Below are 19760 nucleotides of genomic sequence, written 5' to 3'. Positions count from 1 at the left end.
TCAGCTCCACAAGGTCCATGGGCCGTGGCTGGGCTGCCCCCCAAGTGCCCTGCATGGAGGCCACGTCAGCTTAGGGTCCATGGGCCGTGGCTGGGCCGCCCCCCGAGTGCCCGGCATGGAGGCCACGTCAGCTTGGGGTCCATGGGCCGTGGCTGGGCTGCCCCCCGAGTGCCCGGCATGGAGGCCACGTCGGCTTGGGGTCCATGGGCCGTGGCTGGGCTGCCCCCCGAGTGCCCGGCGTGGAGGCCACGTCGGCTTGGGGTCCATGGGCCGTGGCTGGGCTGCCCCCCGAGTGCCCGGCGTGGAGGCCACGTCGGCTTGGGGTCCATGGGCCGTGGCTGGGCTGCCCCCCGAGTGCCCGGCGTGGAGGCCACGTCGGCTTGGGGTCCATGGGCCGTGGCTGGGCTGCCCCCCGAGTGCCCGGCGTGGAGGCCACGTCGGCTTGGGGTCCATGGGCCGTGGCTGGGCTGCCCCCCGAGTGCCCGGCGTGGAGGCCACGTCGGCTTGGGGTCCATGGGCCGTGGCTGGGCTGCCCCCCGAGTGCCCGGCGTGGAGGCCACGTCGGCTTGGGGTCCATGGGCCGTGGCTGGGCTGCCCCCCGAGTGCCCAGCATGGAGGCCACGTCAGCTTGGGGTCCTGGCTGCCCCCCAAGGGCAATGGGGCCACCAGCCGGGATCCACCTCAGCCCCCCATCCCGCCCCAGGAGGTGCTGCACGCGTTCCACACCCGCCTCTCCCAGCTGGAGCCCAGCAGCAGGCAGCCCAACTGGAGGAACAGGACCGGAACGGTGCCACCTCCACAGGCAGCTGATGAACCTGGCTGTGGCCTTGGCCACCGTCCTGCTGGTGTGCGTCTCAGCCTGCAGCCTGCCCCTGCTCTGCAGCCGCCGACGGGCGCTCTCCACACTGGGTGTGTTGGCCCTGCTCTCCATGGCCTGGCACTGCTGGGACCGCCTCCGCTGGGAGGCCTGGTAGCCAGGGACAGCGACCATGCAGCACCGGCTGCTCTCCCAGCTCGTGCCCCCAACCTGCAGAACCCCGTCTCCCTAGCCACAAGCTTACGCCGTCGGGCTGCCGTCCGACTATTAAAGGTGCTGGTGTTAGCTGTAGCAGGGTGCATTGTGGGAAGGTGTGGGTGAGGCAGGGTTAGCCGTGGCAGGGTGCATCGTGGGACGGTGCGGGTCAGTGGGTGTTAGCTGTGGCATGGTGCATCGTGGGACGGTGCAGGGGAGTGGGCGTTAGCCGTGGCAGGGTGCATCATGGGACGGTGCGGGTCAGTGGGCGTTAGCCGTGGCAGGGTGCATCGTGGGAAGGTTCTGGGAACCAGGCATTATTCGCGGCAGGGTGCATCGTGGGACGGTGCGGGTCAGTGGGCGTTAGCCGTGGCAGGGTGCATCGTGGGACGGTGCGGGTCAGTGGGCGTTAGTCGTGGCAGGGTGAATTGTGGGACGGTGTGGGAACAGGTGCCATTAGCCGTGGCAGGGTGCATCGTGGGATGATGCGGGTCAGTGGGCATTGGCCATGACGGTGTGGGTCAGTGGGCGATAGCCGTGGCAGGGTGCATCGTGGGATGGTGTGGGAGCAGGTGCCGTTAGCCGTGGCAGGGTACATCGTCGGACGGTGCGGAGGAGTGGGCGTTAGTTGTGGAAGGGTGCATGGTGGGATGGTGCGGGTCAGTGGGCGTTAGCCATGATGGTGCGGGTCAGTGGGCATTAGCCGTGGCAGGGTGCATCGTGGGACAGTGCGGGGGCAGGTGCCGTTAGCCGTGGCAGGGTGCATCGTGGGACCGTGCGGAGGAGTGGGCATTAGTCGTGGTAGGGTGAATCGTGGGACGGTGTGGGAGCAGGTGCCATTAGCCGTGGCAGGGTGCATCGTGGGATGATGCGGGTCAGTGGGCGTTAGCCATGGCAGGGTGCATCATGGGACAGTGTGGGGGAGTAGGCATTAGCCGTGGCAGGGTGCATTGTGGGACTGTGCGGGTCAGTGGGCGTTGGCCATGACGGTGCGGGTCAGTGGGCGTTAGCCGTGGCAGGGTGCATCGTGGGACGTGCGGGTCAGTGGGCATTAGCCGTGGCAGGGTGCATCATGGGACCGTGCGGAGGAGTGGGCGTTAGTCATGGCAGGGTGAATCGTGGGACGGTGTGGGAGCAGGTGCCATTAGCAGTGGCAGGGTGCATCGTGGGACGGTGTGGAGGAGTGGGCGTTAGCCATGGCAGGGTGCATTGTGGGATGGTGCGGGTCAGTGGGCATTAGCCATGACGGTGCGGGTCAGTGGGCGTTAGCCGTGGCAGGGTGCATCGTGGGATGGTGTGGGAGCAGGTGCCGTTAGCCGTGGCAGGGTACATCGTCGGACGGTGCGGAGGAGTGGGCGTTAGTTGTGGAAGGGTGCATGGTGGGATGGTGCGGGTCAGTGGGCGTTAGCCATGACGGTGCGGGTCAGTGGGCATTAGCCGTGGCAGGGTGCATCGTGGGACAGTGCGGGGGCAGGTGCCGTTAGCTGTGGCAGGGTGCATCGTGGGACCGTGCGGAGGAGTGGGCATTAGTCATGGTAGGGTGAATCGTGGGACGGTGTGGGAGCAGGTGCCATTAGCCGTGGCAGGGTGCATCGTGGGATGATGCGGGTCAGTGGGCGTTAGCCATGGCAGGGTGCATCATGGGACAGTGTGGGGGAGTAGGCATTAGCCGTGGCAGGGTGCATTGTGGGACTGTGCGGGTCAGTGGGCGTTGGCCATGACGGTGCGGGTCAGTGGGCGTTAGCCGTGGCAGGGTGCATCGTGGGACGTGCGGGTCAGTGGGCATTAGCCGTGGCAGGGTGCATCATGGGACCGTGCGGAGGAGTGGGCGTTAGTCATGGCAGGGTGAATCGTGGGACGGTGTGGGAGCAGGTGCCATTAGCAGTGGCAGGGTGCATCGTGGGACGGTGCGGAGGAGTGGGCGTTAGCCATGGCAGGGTGCATTGTGGGATGGTGCGGGTCAGTGGGCATTAGCCATGACGGTGCGGGTCAGTGGGCGTTAGCCATGGCAGGGTGCATCGTGGGACGGTGCGGAGGAGCGGGCGTTAGCCGTGGCAGGGTGCATTGTGGGACAGTGCGGGGGCACGTGCCATTAGCCGTGGCAATCTCAGCTCCCCATCTGTTGTGAACGGGGTAGCCCCCCGCCTCATCGACCCTCCCTCCATCCACCCCCAGAATCCCAGCTGCTCCCACTACTAAAGACAGATCCCCCCTGATTCCTGGCCCCCCGCGGCACCAGAGCTGGGTACAGAAGTTACAAACCTTTATTGGCTACGGTACAGGCCGGCCGCGGCACCAGCCCCGGGGCACCGAGGGGGTGGCGCCTGGCTGGGCATTTGTCCAGTCTCTGTCCCTGTGGTCCTAGCGAGGCTCCTTATCAAACACTATTTACAGGGGGGCTGGCCAGGGCTGGGGCACGGCCAGCCTGGGGGTGGAACGTGAGAGGAGCAGATTCTCCATCGCTCTGCTCAGGGGCAGCCACCTCTGGGGCAGAGCTGCATCACCCTACACGCCTGGCCCTGCTGACATGCAGCCACCTCGGACAGAGGGGCCTGTCCCCACCCAGCCAGCCCCACTGGGATGCAGCCACCTCTGGGGCAAAGTGACCTGTCCCCACCCAGCCAGCCCCACTGGGGTGCAGCCACCTCCGGGGTGGACCCAAACACTCCTAGAACAGCTCATGTTCCCTTTCCAGTAGAGCAATGACTTGTGCTGGAGGGGCGGAGCGACAGAGAATCGTGATGGGGCGGAGCCCAGGCAGCTCTTGTGGGGAGATGGGGCTGTTGCTTTACGAAAGCTAAACTCTCCGGGCCCCTGCTGGACAGAAAGGGAAGGGCCCTCGTTCCCTGGGGGGGCGGAGCCAAGTCTCCAGAGGAGGTGTGGCAAAGTCGTATGCTCAAGAGGGATCCATGCTGCGTGGGGCCAGGCAGGGAGTGGGGAAGAGTCCCATCCGTCTGCCCATCTGTCTGTCGGCCCATGGGGGTCCCTCCTATGCCGGCGACACAGAGGAGTTGGAGACGGAGGAGACCTCAGTGCGGGAGGTGGAGGAGAGCTCCGAGCCGTCGTCCACTTTCTTCCCAAACAGCTGCATTATGCAGTTACGGAACTAGGGGGCGAGAGGCGGGGTCAGACGGGGCAGGGCAGGGCACGGCACTGGGGGGTCCCCCAGAGGGCCGGGCAGGCAGCTGTTCCCGTCGTAAACCAGGCTCCTCATCTACTTCCCCCTCCATTGCTCCACCCCCCCACCTGCACCTTCACCTGTCTGTCCGTCTGCCCATACACCTACTACTCCATCTGTCTAGCAACCCTTCCTCCATCCATCCGTCTACCCACTATCCCTCCCTCCCTCCCTCCATCTATGCACTATCCCTCCATCCCTCCACCTGCACCTTCACCCTTCTGTCTGTCCACCCATACACCTACTACTCCATCCATCTAGCAACCCTTCATCCATCCATCCATCCGTCTACCCACTATCCCTCCCTCCATCCCTCCATCCCTTCATCTATGCACTATCCCTCCACCCCCCCACCTGCACCTTCACCCTTCTGTCTGTCCACCCTTACATCTACTACTCCATCCGTCTAGCAACCCTTCATCCATCCATCCATCCATCCGTCTACCCACTATCCCTCCCTCCCTCCCTCCATCCCTTCATCTATGCACTATCCCTCCACCCCCCCACCTGCACCTTCACCCTTCTGTCTGTCCACCCTTACATCTACTACTCCATCCGTCTAGCAACCCTTCCTCCATCCATCCGTCTACCCACTATCCCTCCCTCCCTCCCTCCATCCCTTCATCTATGCACTATCCCTCCATCCCTCCACCTGCACCTTCACCCTTCTGTCTGTCCACCCTTACACCTACTACTCCATCCGTCTAGCAACCCTTCATCCATCCATCCGTCTACCCACTATCCCTCCCTCCATCCCTTCATCTATGCACTATCCCTCCACCCCCCCCACCTGCACCTTCACCCTTCTGTCTGTCCACCCTTACACCTACTACTCCATCCATCTACCAACCCTTCATCCATCCATCCGTCTACCCACTATCCCTCCCTCCCTCCATCCCTTCATCTATGCACTATCCCTCCATCCCTCCACCTGCACCTTCACCTGTCTGTCCGTCTGCCCATACATCTACTACTCCATCCGTCTAGCAACCCTTCATCCATCCATCCGTCTACCCACTATCCCTCCCTCCATTCATACACCCATCCATCCACCCACATACGTGTCTATCTCTCCCTCCCTATCTCTCTTCATCTACGCATTATCCCTCCTTCCCTCCCTCCATCCATCCCTTCATCTTCGTACTATCCCTCCATCCATTCATCCACCCATCCCTCCACCCCCCCACCTGCACCTTCACCCTTCTGTCTGTCCACCCTTACATCTACTACTCCATCCATCTACCAACCCTTCATCCATCCATCCGTCTACCCACTATCCCTCCCTCCATTCATCCATCCACTTACGTGTCTACTATTTCTTCCTCCCTCCCTTCATCTACGCACTATCCCTCCATCCATTCATCCACCTACCTTTCCACTATCCCTCCCTCCCTCCCTCTATCTCTTCATCTACGCACTATCCCTCCATCCATTCATCCACCTACCTATCTCTTCATCCATCCATTCGTCTACCCACTATCCCTCCACCCATCCATCCACCTACCTGTCTACTATCCCTCCATCCATCCAAACACCCACTACCCATTCCTCCATCCACCCACCTGCACTTTCATCCATCTGTCTGTCCACTCATCCACCTACCCCCGCTTCATCCATCTACCAACTCTTCATCCATCCATCCGTCTTCTACCTTTTCATGCACCCACTCATCTTGTAGTATCCCTCCCTTCATCCATCCATCCACTCACCTACCAATCCGTCCATCCCTCCATCTGTCCATCCCTCCTCCATCCACCTGTCCCTCCAGCCCCTACACACTGCTCCCCATATACACCCATCCCTCCATCCATCCACTCACCTAACCATCCATTCATCCAACCCCTTCATATCTCCCCTCTGTCTATGGAGCTGAGAGCCCAGGTGGTGGGACTGGAGCCCTGTCCGTTTCCCAGAATGCCATGGGCTGTGAGCGACTCACCTGCCTGTTCATGAAGACATAGATAATGGGGTTGTAGATGGTGGCGCTCTTGGCGAAGTAGGCAGGCAGAGCAGCTGCCAGTGGGTGGAAGGCATAGCCAGGATTGGCGGCAGCGAAGCAGGCAAAGAAGGTGTAGGGGCCCCAGCAGAAGATGTAGGCAATGATCATGACCACTACCATGCGTGACACTTCCTTCTCCGCCTTTTGGGTGGACTCTGATTCCTTCTGCTGGGCTGCCACCTGCGGGGCAGAGGAAGACAGGCTTAGAGCATGGCCTGGGGGTTGCCAGCTCTTAACCAGCCAACCAACCATGGCCAGCTGGGCTTCTTCGGCTGCATTAGCTCAACCCGACCACTGGGCAGGCTCTTGGCCCGTCAGCCACCAAACATGGGCAAGTTAAACACCCCACTTACCCCTGGGGCTGGGTAGGTCAACTAGGCTTATGAGAAGGTTCTTGGCCAGCCAGCTACCAAGCATGGGAAGCTGGTTGGCTAGGTCAGTGGAATGCTCTAAACTGACACTAAGCTGGGGCGAGAGGTGGATACGCTGGAAGGTAGGGATAGGGTCCAGAGGGACCTGGACCTAAAAAACCTGATGAGGTTCAACAAGGACAAGGGCAGAGTCCTGCACTTAGGACGGAAGAATCCCCTGCACCGCTACAGGCTGGGGACCGAGTGGCTAGGCAGCAGTTCTGCAGAAAAGGACCTGGGGGTTACTGTGGACGAGAAGCTGGATATGAGTCAGCAGTGTGCCCTTGTTGCCAAGAAGGCTTAGGCATTTTGGGCTGTATAAGTAGGGGCATTGCCAGCAGATCGAGGGACGTGATCATTCCCCTCTATTCAGCATTGGTGAGGCCTCATCTGGAGACTGTGTCCAGTTTTGGACCCCACACTACAAGGATGTGGACAAATTGGAAAGAGTCCAGTGGAGGGCAACAAACATGATCAGGGGGCTGGAGCACATGACTTCTGAGGAGAGGCTGAGGGAACTGGGATTGTTTAGTCTGCAGAAGAGAAGAGTGAGGGGGGATTTGATAGCTGCTTTCAACTACCTGAAGGGGGGTTCCAAAGAGGATGGAGCTCAGCTGTTCTCAGTGGTGGCAGATGACAGAACAAGGAGCAATGGTCTCAAGTTGCATTGGGGGAGGTCTAGGTTGGATATCAGGAAACACTATTTCACTAGGAGGCTGGTGAAGCACTGGAATGGGTTACCTAGGGAGGTGGTGGAATCTCCTTCCTTAGAGGTTTTTAAGGTCCGGCTTGACAAAGCCCCGGCTGGGATGATTTAGTTGGGGACTGGTCCTGCTTTGAGGAGAGGGGGTGGCCTAGATACCTCCTGAGGTCCCTTCCAACCCTGAGATTCTATGAGTCTATGAGCTGTTGACAAGCTGGGTTGTATGGGGCATGTCAGCCCGGGCCATGGGAGACTCTTGGCCAAGCAGAGGGACGCTGGGCTCCTTGCTGAGCCCCAGGTGCTGGCGTAGGTTTAGTAGGCCAGTGGGAAGGCCCTTGGCCAACGTTGGGGTCCCCTGTGGAGGGTCTAGGGGTGCTCACCGTGCGGATTGCCATCCAAACTTGCAGGTAGCAGAGGATGATGACACTGAGTGGGATGAAGCAGCAGGTGATCATCAGTACAATCATGTAGGACTGGACCCCGGGGTCTGAGCTGCCACTGAACACATCTGGGCCACAGGACGTCTTCAAGCCATGGGGCCAGTACCTGGAGGAGGGTGGGGACAGTCAGGTGAGGGGGCACAGGTTCCCTAACCCCAGCCCAACTTACAGTCACTCTTCCCCCTACCTATACTTCTCCTCCCACAACGCCCTTCTCTAGCTCCAGACTCCTTCCCAGAAATATACCCACACCCCTCCGTCCACAGCCCTCCCAATTCCCCAGCCCCAATTTGGAGACACCTTCCCCACCACAACTCCACCACATAGACCCTACACACTCCCTCCCTCCACTCAGACTCTTCCTTCCCCCCTCACACCCATCCCCCTGTCCCCCTCCCTTCACCCCCTCCCTACATAGAGACCCCTCTCTCCTCCCATCTGTCTACCCCCATCCACCCCTTCTATCTATATACCTCCATCTGCCCCCTCTATCTATCTATCCATCCCCAGCCACCCCCTCTATCTATCCATCCCCAGCCACCCCCTCTATCTATCTATCCCCAGCCACCCCCCATCTATCTATCTACCCCCAGCCACCCCCTCTATCTATCTACCCCCAGCCGCCCCCTCTATCTATCCCCAGCCGCCCCCTCTATCTATCCATCCCCAGCCACCCCCTCTATCTATCTACCCCCAGCCACCCCCTCTATCTATCTACCCCCAGCCACCCCCTCTATCTATCTATCCATCCCCAGCCGCCCCCTCTATCTATCTATCCATCCCCAGCCGCCCCCTCTATCTATCCATCCCCAGCCGCCCCCTCTATCTATCTATCTATCCATCCCCAGCCGCCCCCTCTATCTATCTATCCATCCCCAGCCGCCCCCTCTATCTATCTATCCATCCCCAGCCGCCCCCTCTATCTATCTATCCATCCCCAGCCGCCCCCTCTATCTATCCATCCATCCCCAGCCGCCCCCTCTATCTATCCATCCATCCCCAGCCGCCCCCTCTATCTATCTATCCATCCCCAGCCGCCCCCTCTATCTATCTATCTACCCCCAGCCACCCCCTCTATCTATCCATCCCCAGCCACCCCCTCTATCTATCTATCTACCCCCAGCCACCCCCTCTATCTATCCATCCCCAGCCGCCCCCTCTATCTATCCATCCCCAGCCGCCCCCTCTATCTATCTATCCATCCCCAGCCGCCCCCTCTATCTATCTATCTATCCATCCCCAGCCGCCCCCTCTATCTATCTATCTATCCATCCCCAGCCGCCCCCTCTATCTATCCATCCCCAGCCGCCCCCTCTATCTATCTATCCCCAGCCACCCCCTCTATCTATCTATCCCCAGCCACCCCCTCTATCTATCCATCCCCAGCCACCCCCTCTATCTATCTATCCCCAGCCACCCCCTCTATCTATCTATCCCCAGCCACCCCCTCTATCTATCTATGTATCTATCTATCCCCATAACTCCCTCCCTCTCCCCCGTTTCTTTGCCCCTCAGGCCCCCCCCCCCCCAGCTGCGATTCTGCCGGCACCCACCTGCTCCAGCCGAAGATGGGGGGCGCGGTCCAGGTGGCGGACCAGACCCAGGAGAAGATGATGCCGCCCATGGCCAGCTTCCCGTCAAACTTGATGTTGCCAAAGGGTTTGCAGACTACGAACCAGCGCTCCCAGGAGATGATAGCCAGCGACCACAGTCCCGTGATCCCTGCAGGGGGAATTGGGGTCACTGGGGGGCCTGGGCCTGCTCCCTCCACTGGGGCCTGGGGGCCAAAGGGAGGAGTCGTGTCTTTGGATCCATGGCCAGCAAGGGCACCCTGCGGCCGGAGGACAGGGGCAGTGGGCAGTGGGCTTTGGGTGGAGTCAGGGCTTAAGTTCATCGGGGCGGGTCAATGTTCCCCCCACAGCCTCTGTGGGTGGGGCCATGGTTCTCCAGGCACGGGTGGGGCTGTGGCACCCATGGATGAGCGGGGCCATGGCTCTCTGTGGGCAGTTCCGCCGGGCAGGGTGGGGCTATGGCTCCCTGCGTGCAGGCGGAGCCCTGGCTCCCTGCGGGTGGCTCCTGTGGGCAGGGCAGGGTGGGGCCGAGGGTCCCTGCGGGTGGCTCCTGTGGGCAGGGCAGGGCGGGGCCGAGGGTCCCTGCGGGTGGCTCCTATGGGCAGGGCAGGGCGGGGCCGAGGGTCCCTGCAGGTGGCTCCTGTGGGCAGGGCAGGGCCGATGGTCCCTGCGGGTGGCTCCTGTGGGCAGGGCAGGGCGGGGCCGAGGGTCCCTGCGGGTGGCTCCTGTGGGCAGGGCGGGGCCGAGGGTCCCTGCGGGTGGCTCCTGTGGGCAGGGCAGGGCGGGGCCGAGGGTCCCTGCGGGTGGCTCCTGTGGGCAGGGCAGGGCGGGGCCGAGGGTCCCTGCGGGTGGCTCCTATGGGCAGGGCAGGGCGGGGCCGAGGGTCCCTGCAGGTGGCTCCTGTGGGCAGGGCAGGGCGGGGCCGAGGGTCCCTGCGGGTGGCTCCTGTGGGCAGGGCGGGGCCGAGGGTCCCTGCGGGTGACTCCTGTGGGCTGGGCGGGGCAGGGCAGGGCGGGGCCGAGGGTCCCTGCGGGTGGCTCCTGTGGGCAGGGCAGGGCGGGGCCGAGGGTCCCTGCGGGTGGCTCCTGTGGGCAGGGCAGGGCGGGGCCGAGGGTCCCTGCGGGTGGCTCCTGTGGGCAGGGCGGGGGCCGAGGGTCCCTGCGGGTGACTCCTGTGGGCTGGGCGGGGCAGGGCAGGGCGGGGCCGAGGGTCCCTGCGGGTGGCTCCTGTGGGCAGGGCAGGGCGGGGCCGAGGGTCCCTGCGGGTGGCTCCTGTGGGCGGGGCGGGGCCGAGGGTCCCTGCGGGTGGCTCCTGTGGGCGGGGCGGGGCCGAGGGTCCCTGCGGGTGGCTCCTGTGGGCGGGGCGGGGCCGAGGGTCCCTGCGGGTGGCTCCTGTGGGCGGGGCGGGGCCGAGGGTCCCTGCGGGTGGCTCCTGTGGGCAGGGCGGGGCAGGGCAGGGCGGGACCAAGGGTCCCTGCGGGTGGCTCCTGTGGGCAGGGCAGCGCTGAGGGTCCCTGGGGGTGGCTCCTGTGGGCAGGGCGGGGCCGAGGGTCCCTGCGGGTGCCTTCTGTGGGCAGGGCAGCGCTGAGGGTCCCTGGGGGTGGCTCCTGTGGGCAGGGCGGGGCCGAGGGTCCCTGCGGGTGGCTCCTGTGGGCGGACTGGGCCCTGGCTCCCTGTGGGTGGCTCCTCTGGGCAGGGCGGGACCGAGAGTCCCTGGGGGTGGTGTGGAGCCGTGGCTCCCTGGGGCGAGGCTGTTGCTCTCCACAGGTGGGCGGGGCCATGGCTCCCTGGGGCGGGGCCATGGCTCCCTGCAGCGGGGCGGGGCCGTGGCTCCCAGCAGGTGGGCGGGGCTGTGGCTCACTGGGGCAGGGCTGTGGCTCCCTGCAGGTGGGTGGTGCCGTGGCTCCCTGCGGCGGGGCTGTTGCTCTCTGCATGTGGGTAGGGCCGTGGCTCCCTGGGGCAGGGCCGTGGCTCTCTGCAGGTGGGCGGGGCTGTGGCTCCCTGGGGCGGGGCTGTGGCTCCCTGGGGCGGGGCCGTGGCTCCCTGCAGGTGGGTGGGGCTGTGGCTCCCTGGGGCGGAGCCATGGCTCTCTGCAGGGGGGCGGCGCCGTGGCTCCCTGGGGCGGGGCCGTGGCTCCCTGCAGGGGGGTGCAGCTGTGGCTCTCTGCAGGTGGGTGGGGCCGTGGCTCCCTGGGGCGGGGCCGTGGCTCCCTGCAGGGGGGTGCGGCTGTGGCTCCCTGCAGGTGGGCGGAGCCGTGGCTCCCTGCAGGTGGGCGGGGCCGTGGCTCCCTGGGGCGGGGCCGTGGCTCCCTGCAGGTGGGCGGGGCCGTGGCTCCCTGGGGCAGGGCCATGGCTCCCTTTTTTTGGGGCGGGGCTGTGGCTCCCTGGGGCGGGGCCATGGCTCCCTGCAGGTGGGCGGGGCCGTGGCTCCCTGGGGCGGGGCTGTGACTGCGGGGGGCGGGGCCGTGGCCCCCAGCTCACCGCAGACGGAGACCGTGTAGCCCTCCAGCACGCAGAGCGGGTGGCCCAGCACGAAGTAGCCGAAGAGCTGGTTGATGACGCTGATGGTGCTGGCGATGACGGTCTCGCCCAGGTCGGCGATCGCCAGGTTCACCAGGATCCAGTTCAGCGGGTGCCGGAGCTTCCGGAACTTCCAGGTGGCCACCAGCACCAGCCCGTTGGTGAGCACCGAGGCCGCCACCACGAAGAGCATCCAGAGCGACACCAGGTTGTAGACCCAGCGCGGGGCGATGTGGTAATTGGGGCCGTCGAAGGGGCCTGCGCGGGGCGAGGGTGAGGGGGACCCCGCTGTGCCCCGGCCCCCACCTGGCCTCCCGCGCCTCCGGCCCCCCAACTCCGCTCCCCCACGGTACCCAGCCCCCCAACTCTGCTCCCCGCCCCCCAACTCCGCTCCCCCACGGTACCCAGCCCCCGCCCCCAACTCCGCTCCCCGCCCCCCAACTCCGCTCCCCCGCGGTACCCAGCCCCCGCCCCCCAGCTCCGCTCCCCCGCGGTACCCAGCCCCTGCCCCCCAACTCCATTCCCCCGCGGTACCCAGCCCCCCAACTCCGCTCCCAGCCCCCCAAATCTGCTCCCCCGTGGTACGCAGCCCCCCCAACTCCACTCCCCGCCCCCCAACTCCGCTCCCCCGCGGTACCCAGCCCCCTGCACCCCAACTCTTCTCCCCCAGCCCCCCGCCCCCCAACTCCACTCCCCCGCGGTACCCAGCCCCCCGCCCCCAACTCCTCTCTCCCAGCCCCCCGCACCCCCAACTCCTCCCCCCAACCCCCTGCACCCAACTCCTCTCCCCCACAGTACCCAGCCCCCCACACCCCAACTCCGCTCCCTGCGGTACCCAGCCCCCCGCACCCCAACTCTTCTCCCCCAGCCCCCTGCCCCCCAACTCTGGACCCCGCGGTACCCAGCCCCCCGCCCCCCAATTCCTCTCTCCCAGCCCCCCGCACCCCACACCCCAACTCCTCCCCCCAACCCCCTGCACCCCAACTCCTCTCCCCACAGTACCCAGCCCCCCGCCCGCCAACCCCTCTCCCCCAATCCCCCAGCCCCCTGCCCACCAACTCCTCCCCCCAACCCCCTGCACCCCAACTCCTCTCCCCCACAGTACCCAGTCCCCTGCCCCCCAACTCCGCTCCGCCGCTGTACCCAGCCCCCCAACTCCTCTCCCCCACGGTACCCAGCCCCCTGCAGCCCAACTCTTCTCCCCCAGCCCCCCGCCCCCCAACTCCTCTCCTCCACAGTACCCAGCCCCCCACCCCCCAACTCCTCTCTCCCAGCCCCCCACACCACAACTCCTCTCCCCCGCGGTACCCAGCCCCCCGCACCCCAACTCTTCTCCCCTAATCCCCCAGCTGCCTGCATCTCAACTCTTCTCCCCCAGCCCCCACCACCCCAGCTCCTCTCCCCCAGCCCCAACTCCTCTCCCCCATGGTACCCAGCCCCCCTGTGCTCACCCCGCGTGTTGTTGCTGTTGGTGTAGACGAAGATGCTGTCCCGGGTTGTATCGTCGTCATCGTTGCGCCGCCGGGCGGCAAAAACGGCTCCGTCCCAGGCCTGTGTCATGGTGCCCCCGTCCCGCTGCAGCCCCCAGCCGAGCCCCGCTGTGCTCTCCCCCTTCCTCGCCCTGCCCACCTCGGTCTCAACCTCGTCGCCGCCTGCCGTTGCCTGTCGCTCTAGCGTTCCCCTCTCCCAGGCGCCCGCTCTGCGCCCGCTTCCCAGGCAGCGCCCACTTTATAGCCACCCCCCCGGGGCGGCTTACACCCCAGCCCGGAGCCAGATCCCCCAAAGCTCTTGATCCGTTAATTGGGCTCCAGGGTTAGGCCCCCCCCAGCCCCTCGCGCGGCAGCTCCCGGGCGCCATGCGTCACGCGCGGTGACTTTGCCGGACACTTCAGGTGAGAGATCAGGGGGGCTGATTACAGGGAGCCCAGAGCTAATCCCCTCTCAGCACGGCCCAGCCCTGCAATTTCCTAATGGCCCATTTTCCTAACTAGGCCAGAGACACCTGCCAGCCCGTCCCCTGCACAGCCGGAGCGACTGTTTGTCGACAGGCGAGGGAGGTGGGGAGAGCAGTTTCTCGACGCACCCCGTCCCCCACACCTCATCACACCCCATCATCCTCACACACCCTGTCACCCCATCACATCCCATCCCCCTCATCCACCCCGTCACCCGCACCTCATCACAGCCCATCACCTCACACACCCTGTCACCCCATCCCGTCCCATCCCCCTCATCCACCCCGTCACCCGCACCTCATCACACCCCATCACCACACACACCCAGTCACCCCATCCCATCCCATCACCTTCACACCAAGTCACCCCATCCCATCCCCCTCACACCAAGTCACCCCATCACATCACATCCCATCACCCTCACACAGCCCGTCACCTGCACACACAGACCGTCACCTTCACACCCCTGTCACCCCATCACATCCCATCACCCTCATCCACCCCGCCACCCACACCTCATCACACCCCATCATCCTCACACACCCTGTCACCCCATCACATCCCATCCCCCTCATCCACCCCGTCACCCGCACCTCATCACACCCCATCACCTCACACACCCTGTCACCCCATCCCATCCCATCACCTTCACACCAAGTCACCCCATCCCATCCCCCTCACACCAAGTCACCCCATCACATCACATCCCATCACCCTCACACAGCCCGTCACCTGCACACACAGACCGTCACCTTCACACCCCTGTCACCCCATCACATCCCATCACCCTCATCCACCCCGCCACCCGCACCTCATCACACCCCATCATCCTCACACACCCTGTCACCCCATCACATCCCATCCCCCTCATCCACCCCGTCACCCGCACCTCATCACACCCCATCACCTCACACACCCTGTCACCCCATCCCATCCCATCACCCTCACACCAAGTCACCCCATCCCATCCCATCCCCCTCACACCAAGTCACCCCATCACATCACATCCCATCACCCTCACACAGCCCGTCACCTGCACACACAGACCGTCACCTTCACACCCCTGTCACCCCATCACATCCCATCACCCTCATCCACCCCGCCACCCGCACCTCATCACACCCCATCATCCTCACACACCCTGTCACCCCATCACATCCCATCCCCCTCATCCACCCCGTCACCCGCACCTCATCACACCCCATCACCTCACACACCCTGTCACCCCCATCCCATCCCATCACCCTCACACCAAGTCACCCCATCCCATCCCATCCCCCTCACACCAAGTCACCCCATCACATCACATCCCATCACCCTCACATAGCCCGTCACCTGCACACACAGACCGTCACCTTCACACCCCTGTCACCCCATCCCATCCCATCACCCTCACACCAAGTCACCCCATCCCATCCCCCTCACACCAAGTCACCCCATCACATCACATCCCATCACCCTCACATAGCCCGTCACCTGCACACACAGCCCGTCACCTTCACACACCCTGTCACCCCATCACATCCCATCACCCTCATCCACCCCGTCACCCGCACCTCATCACACCCCATCATCCTCACACACCTTGTCAGCCCATCACCCTCACACACCCTGTCACCCCATCCCATCCCCCTCATCCACCCCATCACCCGCACCTCATCACACCCCATCATCCTCACACACCCTGTCACCCCATCACATCACATCCCGTCACCCTCACACACTCCGTCATCGGCACATACATCCCGTCACCTTCACACACCCTGTCACCCCCATCACTTCCCATCATCCTCATCACACCCCATCACCCTCACACACCCTGTCACCCCATCCCATCCCCCTCATATACCCTATCACACCGCATCATCCTCACACACCCTGTCACCTGCATTCATCCCATCACCTGCACACACCCTGTCACCCACATTCTCCCCGGCACCTGTACACACATCCTGTTACTCGCACCTCATCACATCCTGTTACCTTCACACACCCCATCAGCTGCACCTCATCACATCCCCATCAGTCTCACACTTCCCGTCACCCACATTCACCCCGTCACCCGCACCTCGTCACACCCCAGGGTCTGCACACACCGTCACACACATTCACCCCGACACCTGTACAAACACGCTGTCACCCACACCCCATCACATCACCTTCATACACCCCATCACCTGTACTCGATCGCATCCTGCCATTTGCATTCACCCCATCACCCGCATCCCATCACGCCCTGTCATCCACACCTTATCATACCCCATCACCCGCATTCAGCCTGTCACTTGCGCACACATCCTGCTACCCACACCCCATCACCCTCACACCTGCTGCACCTTATCACATCCCGTCACCAGCACGCTGTCACCTGCGTCTCAGCACATCCTGTTACCTTCGCACATCCCATCACCTGCACTCTCACACTCAACACCTGCACTCATTCCGTCACCCGCACACCCCATCACCTGCATCTCATCACACCTCATCACTCACACATAAACCATCACCCGCAACATGTCACACAGCCACACTGTCACCCATAGTCTGTTGCCTACACTGCATCACCCACACCTGATTAACTACATCCCGTCACCTACACTGCATCACCTACACTGTCACGCACCCACCCTGTCACCTACAGTACATCACACACACTGTCACTTAGACTGCATCACTCACACACATTGTCACCCACACCTTATTGCCTACATAGCGTCACCTATACAACATGACCCTCCCACTATTACCTACAAAAAATCAACTAAACCCTGTCACACACACACCCTCACCTGCACCCTCACCTACACTGTGTTAGCTATACAGCTTCTCACACACTGTCAGCCGCACCCTATTTCCTACACCATGTCACCAACACCCTGTCACACACCCTATCGCTACTCTCTGACTCCATCCCATCACATGCACACACATATCACCAACACCCTAACACCTGTACCATGTCACCTGCACTGCGTCCTGCCACTGTGCCCCATCATATGCAGCTATCACTCGCACCCTTTTACTTCTACCATATCCCTGACACTCAATCACCCACACGCCATCACACTCACTCCATATCACCTCCACTGCACCATGCACCCCCCCATCTCACCCGCACTGTATCATCCGGTCATCTACCCTCTCATTGTGCACTCAGACCAACAGCAAAACTCCTCACTTGTGCCATATCATCTTCACCAACAGTACCCCGTCCTGCACGCCGACGCCTCCATCCCATCACACGCACCTGTGACAAAGTGGGACTATTCTTAATGTTTTCTCTGAATACTGTGTGGGTGCCTCAGTTTCCCCTATGCATTTCTTAAGTCTCCAACGTGCATAAATGGCCGACACTCTGTATCCTGGCAACAAAGGGCCAGGGCCCTTCCCCCTGCAAGGGAATAGCTGAAGGTGTGGGAGAACAAAGAGATCAGGTGACCTCCTGGCCCAGGAAAGAGACAAAGGCCAGAGAGGAGGGGCTGGAGGGGGTTTCAGTCTGGAGCTGGCTGGGGACGGGAAGTGAGGGCAGACGTGGGGGTCTGGCTCACTGCCCCCCAGAATGGACCCGGCCGAGGGGTCCGGTTCGCGGTACCTACAAGCTCTGTGTTAGACCCTGTTCCTGTCATCGAATAAACCTCTGTGTTACTGGCTGGCTGAGAGTCACGTCTGACTGCAAAGTGGGGGTGCAGGACCCTCTGGCCCCCCCCCAGGACCCCACTTGGGCGGGCTCGCTGTGGGAAGCGCACGGAGGGGCAGAGGATGCTGAATGCTCCAAGGAGAGACCCAGGAGGTGAAGACGTGTGAGCTTCTTGCCCTGCAGACAGTCTGCTCCAAGGGAGAGGAGGCTCCCCAAAGTCCTGACTGGCTTGGTGGGGAGCAGTTCCAGAGCATCGCCCCAAGAGCTACCCAATGTTACACACACTGTCAGCTACAGCCTGCCACATGCACACGTTGGCATACACCCCGTCCCTTACCCCTCACCACACATATCACCTACACCATGTCACACACCTACCGACCAGCAGCTACACCTCACCCCATCTACATACGTTGACATACACCCCGTCCCTTACCCCTCACAACACACATCACCTGCACCATGTCACACACCTACTGACCAGCAGCTACACCTCACTCCATCTACACACGTTGACATACACCCCGTCCCTTACCCCTCACCACACACATCACCTGCACCATGTCACACACCTACCGACCAGCAGCTACACCTCACCCCATCCACATACATTGACATACACCCCGTCCCTTACCCCTCACCACACATATCATCTGCACCATGTCACACACCTACTGACCAACAGCTACACCTCATCCCATCTACACACGTTGACATACACCCCGTCCCTTACCCCTCACCACACACATCACCTGCACCATGTCACACACCTACCGACCAGCAGCTACACCTCACCCCATCCACATACGTTGACATACACCCCGTCCCTTACCCCTCACCACACACATCACCTGCACCATGTCACACACCTACTGACCAGCAGCTACACCTCACCCCATCTACACACGTTGACATACACCCCGTCCCTTACCCCTCACCACACACATCACCTACACCATGTCACACACCTACCGACCAACAGCTACACCTCATCCCATCTAAACACGTTGACATACACCCTGTCCCTTACCCCTCACCACACACATCACCTACACCATGTCACACACCTACCGACCAACAGCTACACCTCACCCCAGCTACACATGTTGACATACACCCCGTCCCTTACCCCTCACCACACACATCACCTACACCATGTCACACACCTACCGACCAGCAGCTACACCTCACCCCAGCTACACATGTTGACATACACCCCGTCCCTTACCCCTCACCACACACATCACCTGCACCATGTCACACACCTACCGACCAACAGCTACACCTCACCCCAGCTACACATGTTGACATACACCCCGTCCCTTACCCCTCACCACACACATCACCTACACCATGTCACACATCTGCCGACCAGCAGCTACACCTCATCCCACCTACACACGTTGACATACACCCCGTCCCTTACCCCTCACCACACACATCACCTGCACCATGTCACACACCCCGACAGTGACATCTACCGACCAACAACTACACCTCATCCCATCTACACACATTGACATTTATGTACCAACACCCCCATACACCCCGTCATGCCCTGACCCAATGTCCCATCAGCTGCACACACTAACACTGACACCACATCATGGACATTTTGACAGCATCTCCACGCTGACAGCTACACCCGATCACATTCTGACCTGACACCTATGCCTCCTGGCATGCACACATTTATACCCCATCACCTCAACACCTACACAGACTGACACAACCCCGTCACCCTGACAACAACACCCTGCCACACACACCACAACCCAGTGCCAACACCTACCCTGCAACAAATCTTCACATATCCTGATACAATCCCAACAGCAACACTCCAACACCTGCTCAGACACAGCAGCTGCACCCCATCAGACAGACACCTGCACCCACAGCACGCTGTCACTGACCCCCAGTGCACCCCCAGCACCTACACACTGACACGCCTACATCCCCTCAAACACACAACCCAACAGCTACAGGCCAACAGCCCCTCGGACACACAGACACAATGGACACACACCAAAACGTGCCCATACACTCCCACAACACCAAGACACCACAACATACACACCCAGCAACGGTACACCCCCACACATGAACCCTACAACACAATACTGAGTCCCCTCTGACTACTCGCAAGACCTACAGCTCATAACACAACCGCTCCCCTAACAGAAACCCAAACCCTGGCCTCCAACACATCCGCTGCCTGTGCACCATCAAACAGTGCCCTTGCTCCCAGATTGGCGCACACATGCACTCTGCAAACACCCCATATCCGCCTTGCCCCCAACCCCAATCCAGCCCCAGGGCGGGGACTGGCTGGCTCAGG

The 19760-nt window shown here is 62.3% G+C and overlaps 1 protein-coding gene and 2 long non-coding RNA genes across 16 annotated transcripts; all 3 read right to left on the bottom strand.

Moving 5' to 3' along the window:
• Positions 1 to 3908: 3908 nt before the first annotated feature.
• LOC127036817 (red-sensitive opsin) lies at positions 3909 to 13391 on the bottom strand. Its single transcript, XM_050928050.1, has 6 exons — positions 13283 to 13391; positions 11793 to 12089; positions 9296 to 9464; positions 7683 to 7848; positions 6130 to 6369; positions 3909 to 4118 (listed from the first exon to the last, which is right to left on the bottom strand). Exons 1-6 carry the CDS (start codon positions 13389 to 13391, stop codon positions 4002 to 4004), a joined length of 1098 nt encoding a protein of 365 aa, XP_050784007.1. The 3' UTR covers positions 3909 to 4001.
• Positions 13392 to 14164: 773 nt separating this feature from the next.
• On the bottom strand, positions 14165 to 17479 carry LOC127036825 (uncharacterized). 6 transcript variants are annotated; one of them, XR_007770243.1, is made up of 3 exons: positions 16178 to 17479; positions 15282 to 16121; positions 14165 to 14221 (listed from the first exon to the last, which is right to left on the bottom strand). It is a non-coding gene; the product is annotated as an uncharacterized LOC127036825 (long non-coding RNA). The 6 variants fall into 6 exon arrangements; XR_007770240.1 differs by having other exon boundaries at positions 14176 to 14221; positions 15262 to 16121; XR_007770242.1 differs by lacking the exon at positions 14165 to 14221 and adding an exon at positions 14461 to 14517.
• A 36-nt stretch (positions 17480 to 17515) lies between these two features.
• On the bottom strand, positions 17516 to 19518 carry LOC127036824 (uncharacterized). Of its 9 annotated transcripts, XR_007770233.1 has the most exons (5): positions 18868 to 18883; positions 18670 to 18768; positions 18094 to 18372; positions 17916 to 17994; positions 17516 to 17816 (listed from the first exon to the last, which is right to left on the bottom strand). It is a non-coding gene; the product is annotated as an uncharacterized LOC127036824 (long non-coding RNA). The 9 variants fall into 9 exon arrangements; XR_007770235.1 differs by lacking the exon at positions 17916 to 17994 and having other exon boundaries at positions 17804 to 17895; XR_007770232.1 differs by lacking the exon at positions 18868 to 18883 and adding an exon at positions 18920 to 19518 and having other exon boundaries at positions 17810 to 17994; positions 18670 to 18707.
• Positions 19519 to 19760: the final 242 nt, after the last annotated feature.

Source organism: Gopherus flavomarginatus, chromosome 18 (assembly GCF_025201925.1).
Source record: "Gopherus flavomarginatus isolate rGopFla2 chromosome 18, rGopFla2.mat.asm, whole genome shotgun sequence".
In the NCBI taxonomy this organism is placed as follows: domain Eukaryota; kingdom Metazoa; phylum Chordata; order Testudines; family Testudinidae; genus Gopherus; species Gopherus flavomarginatus.
This window is presented reverse-complemented; position numbering and strand designations above follow the sequence as displayed.

What these genes read in the sequence shown, in the direction of transcription:
- LOC127036817 (XM_050928050.1), bottom strand. Translation starts at nt 13,391, where the DNA reads ATGACACAGGCCTGGGACGGAGCCGTTTTTGCCGCCCGGCGGCGCAAC. An exon ending in CCCATCTTCGGCTGGAGCAG is followed by an intron (nt 7,849 to 9,295) that starts GTGGGTGCCGGC and finishes ACCCTCCTCCAG; the next exon opens with GTACTGGCCCCATGGCTTGA. An exon ending in ATGTCTTCATGAACAGGCAG is followed by an intron (nt 4,119 to 6,129) that starts GTGAGTCGCTCA and finishes CTCGCCCCCTAG; the next exon opens with TTCCGTAACTGCATAATGCA.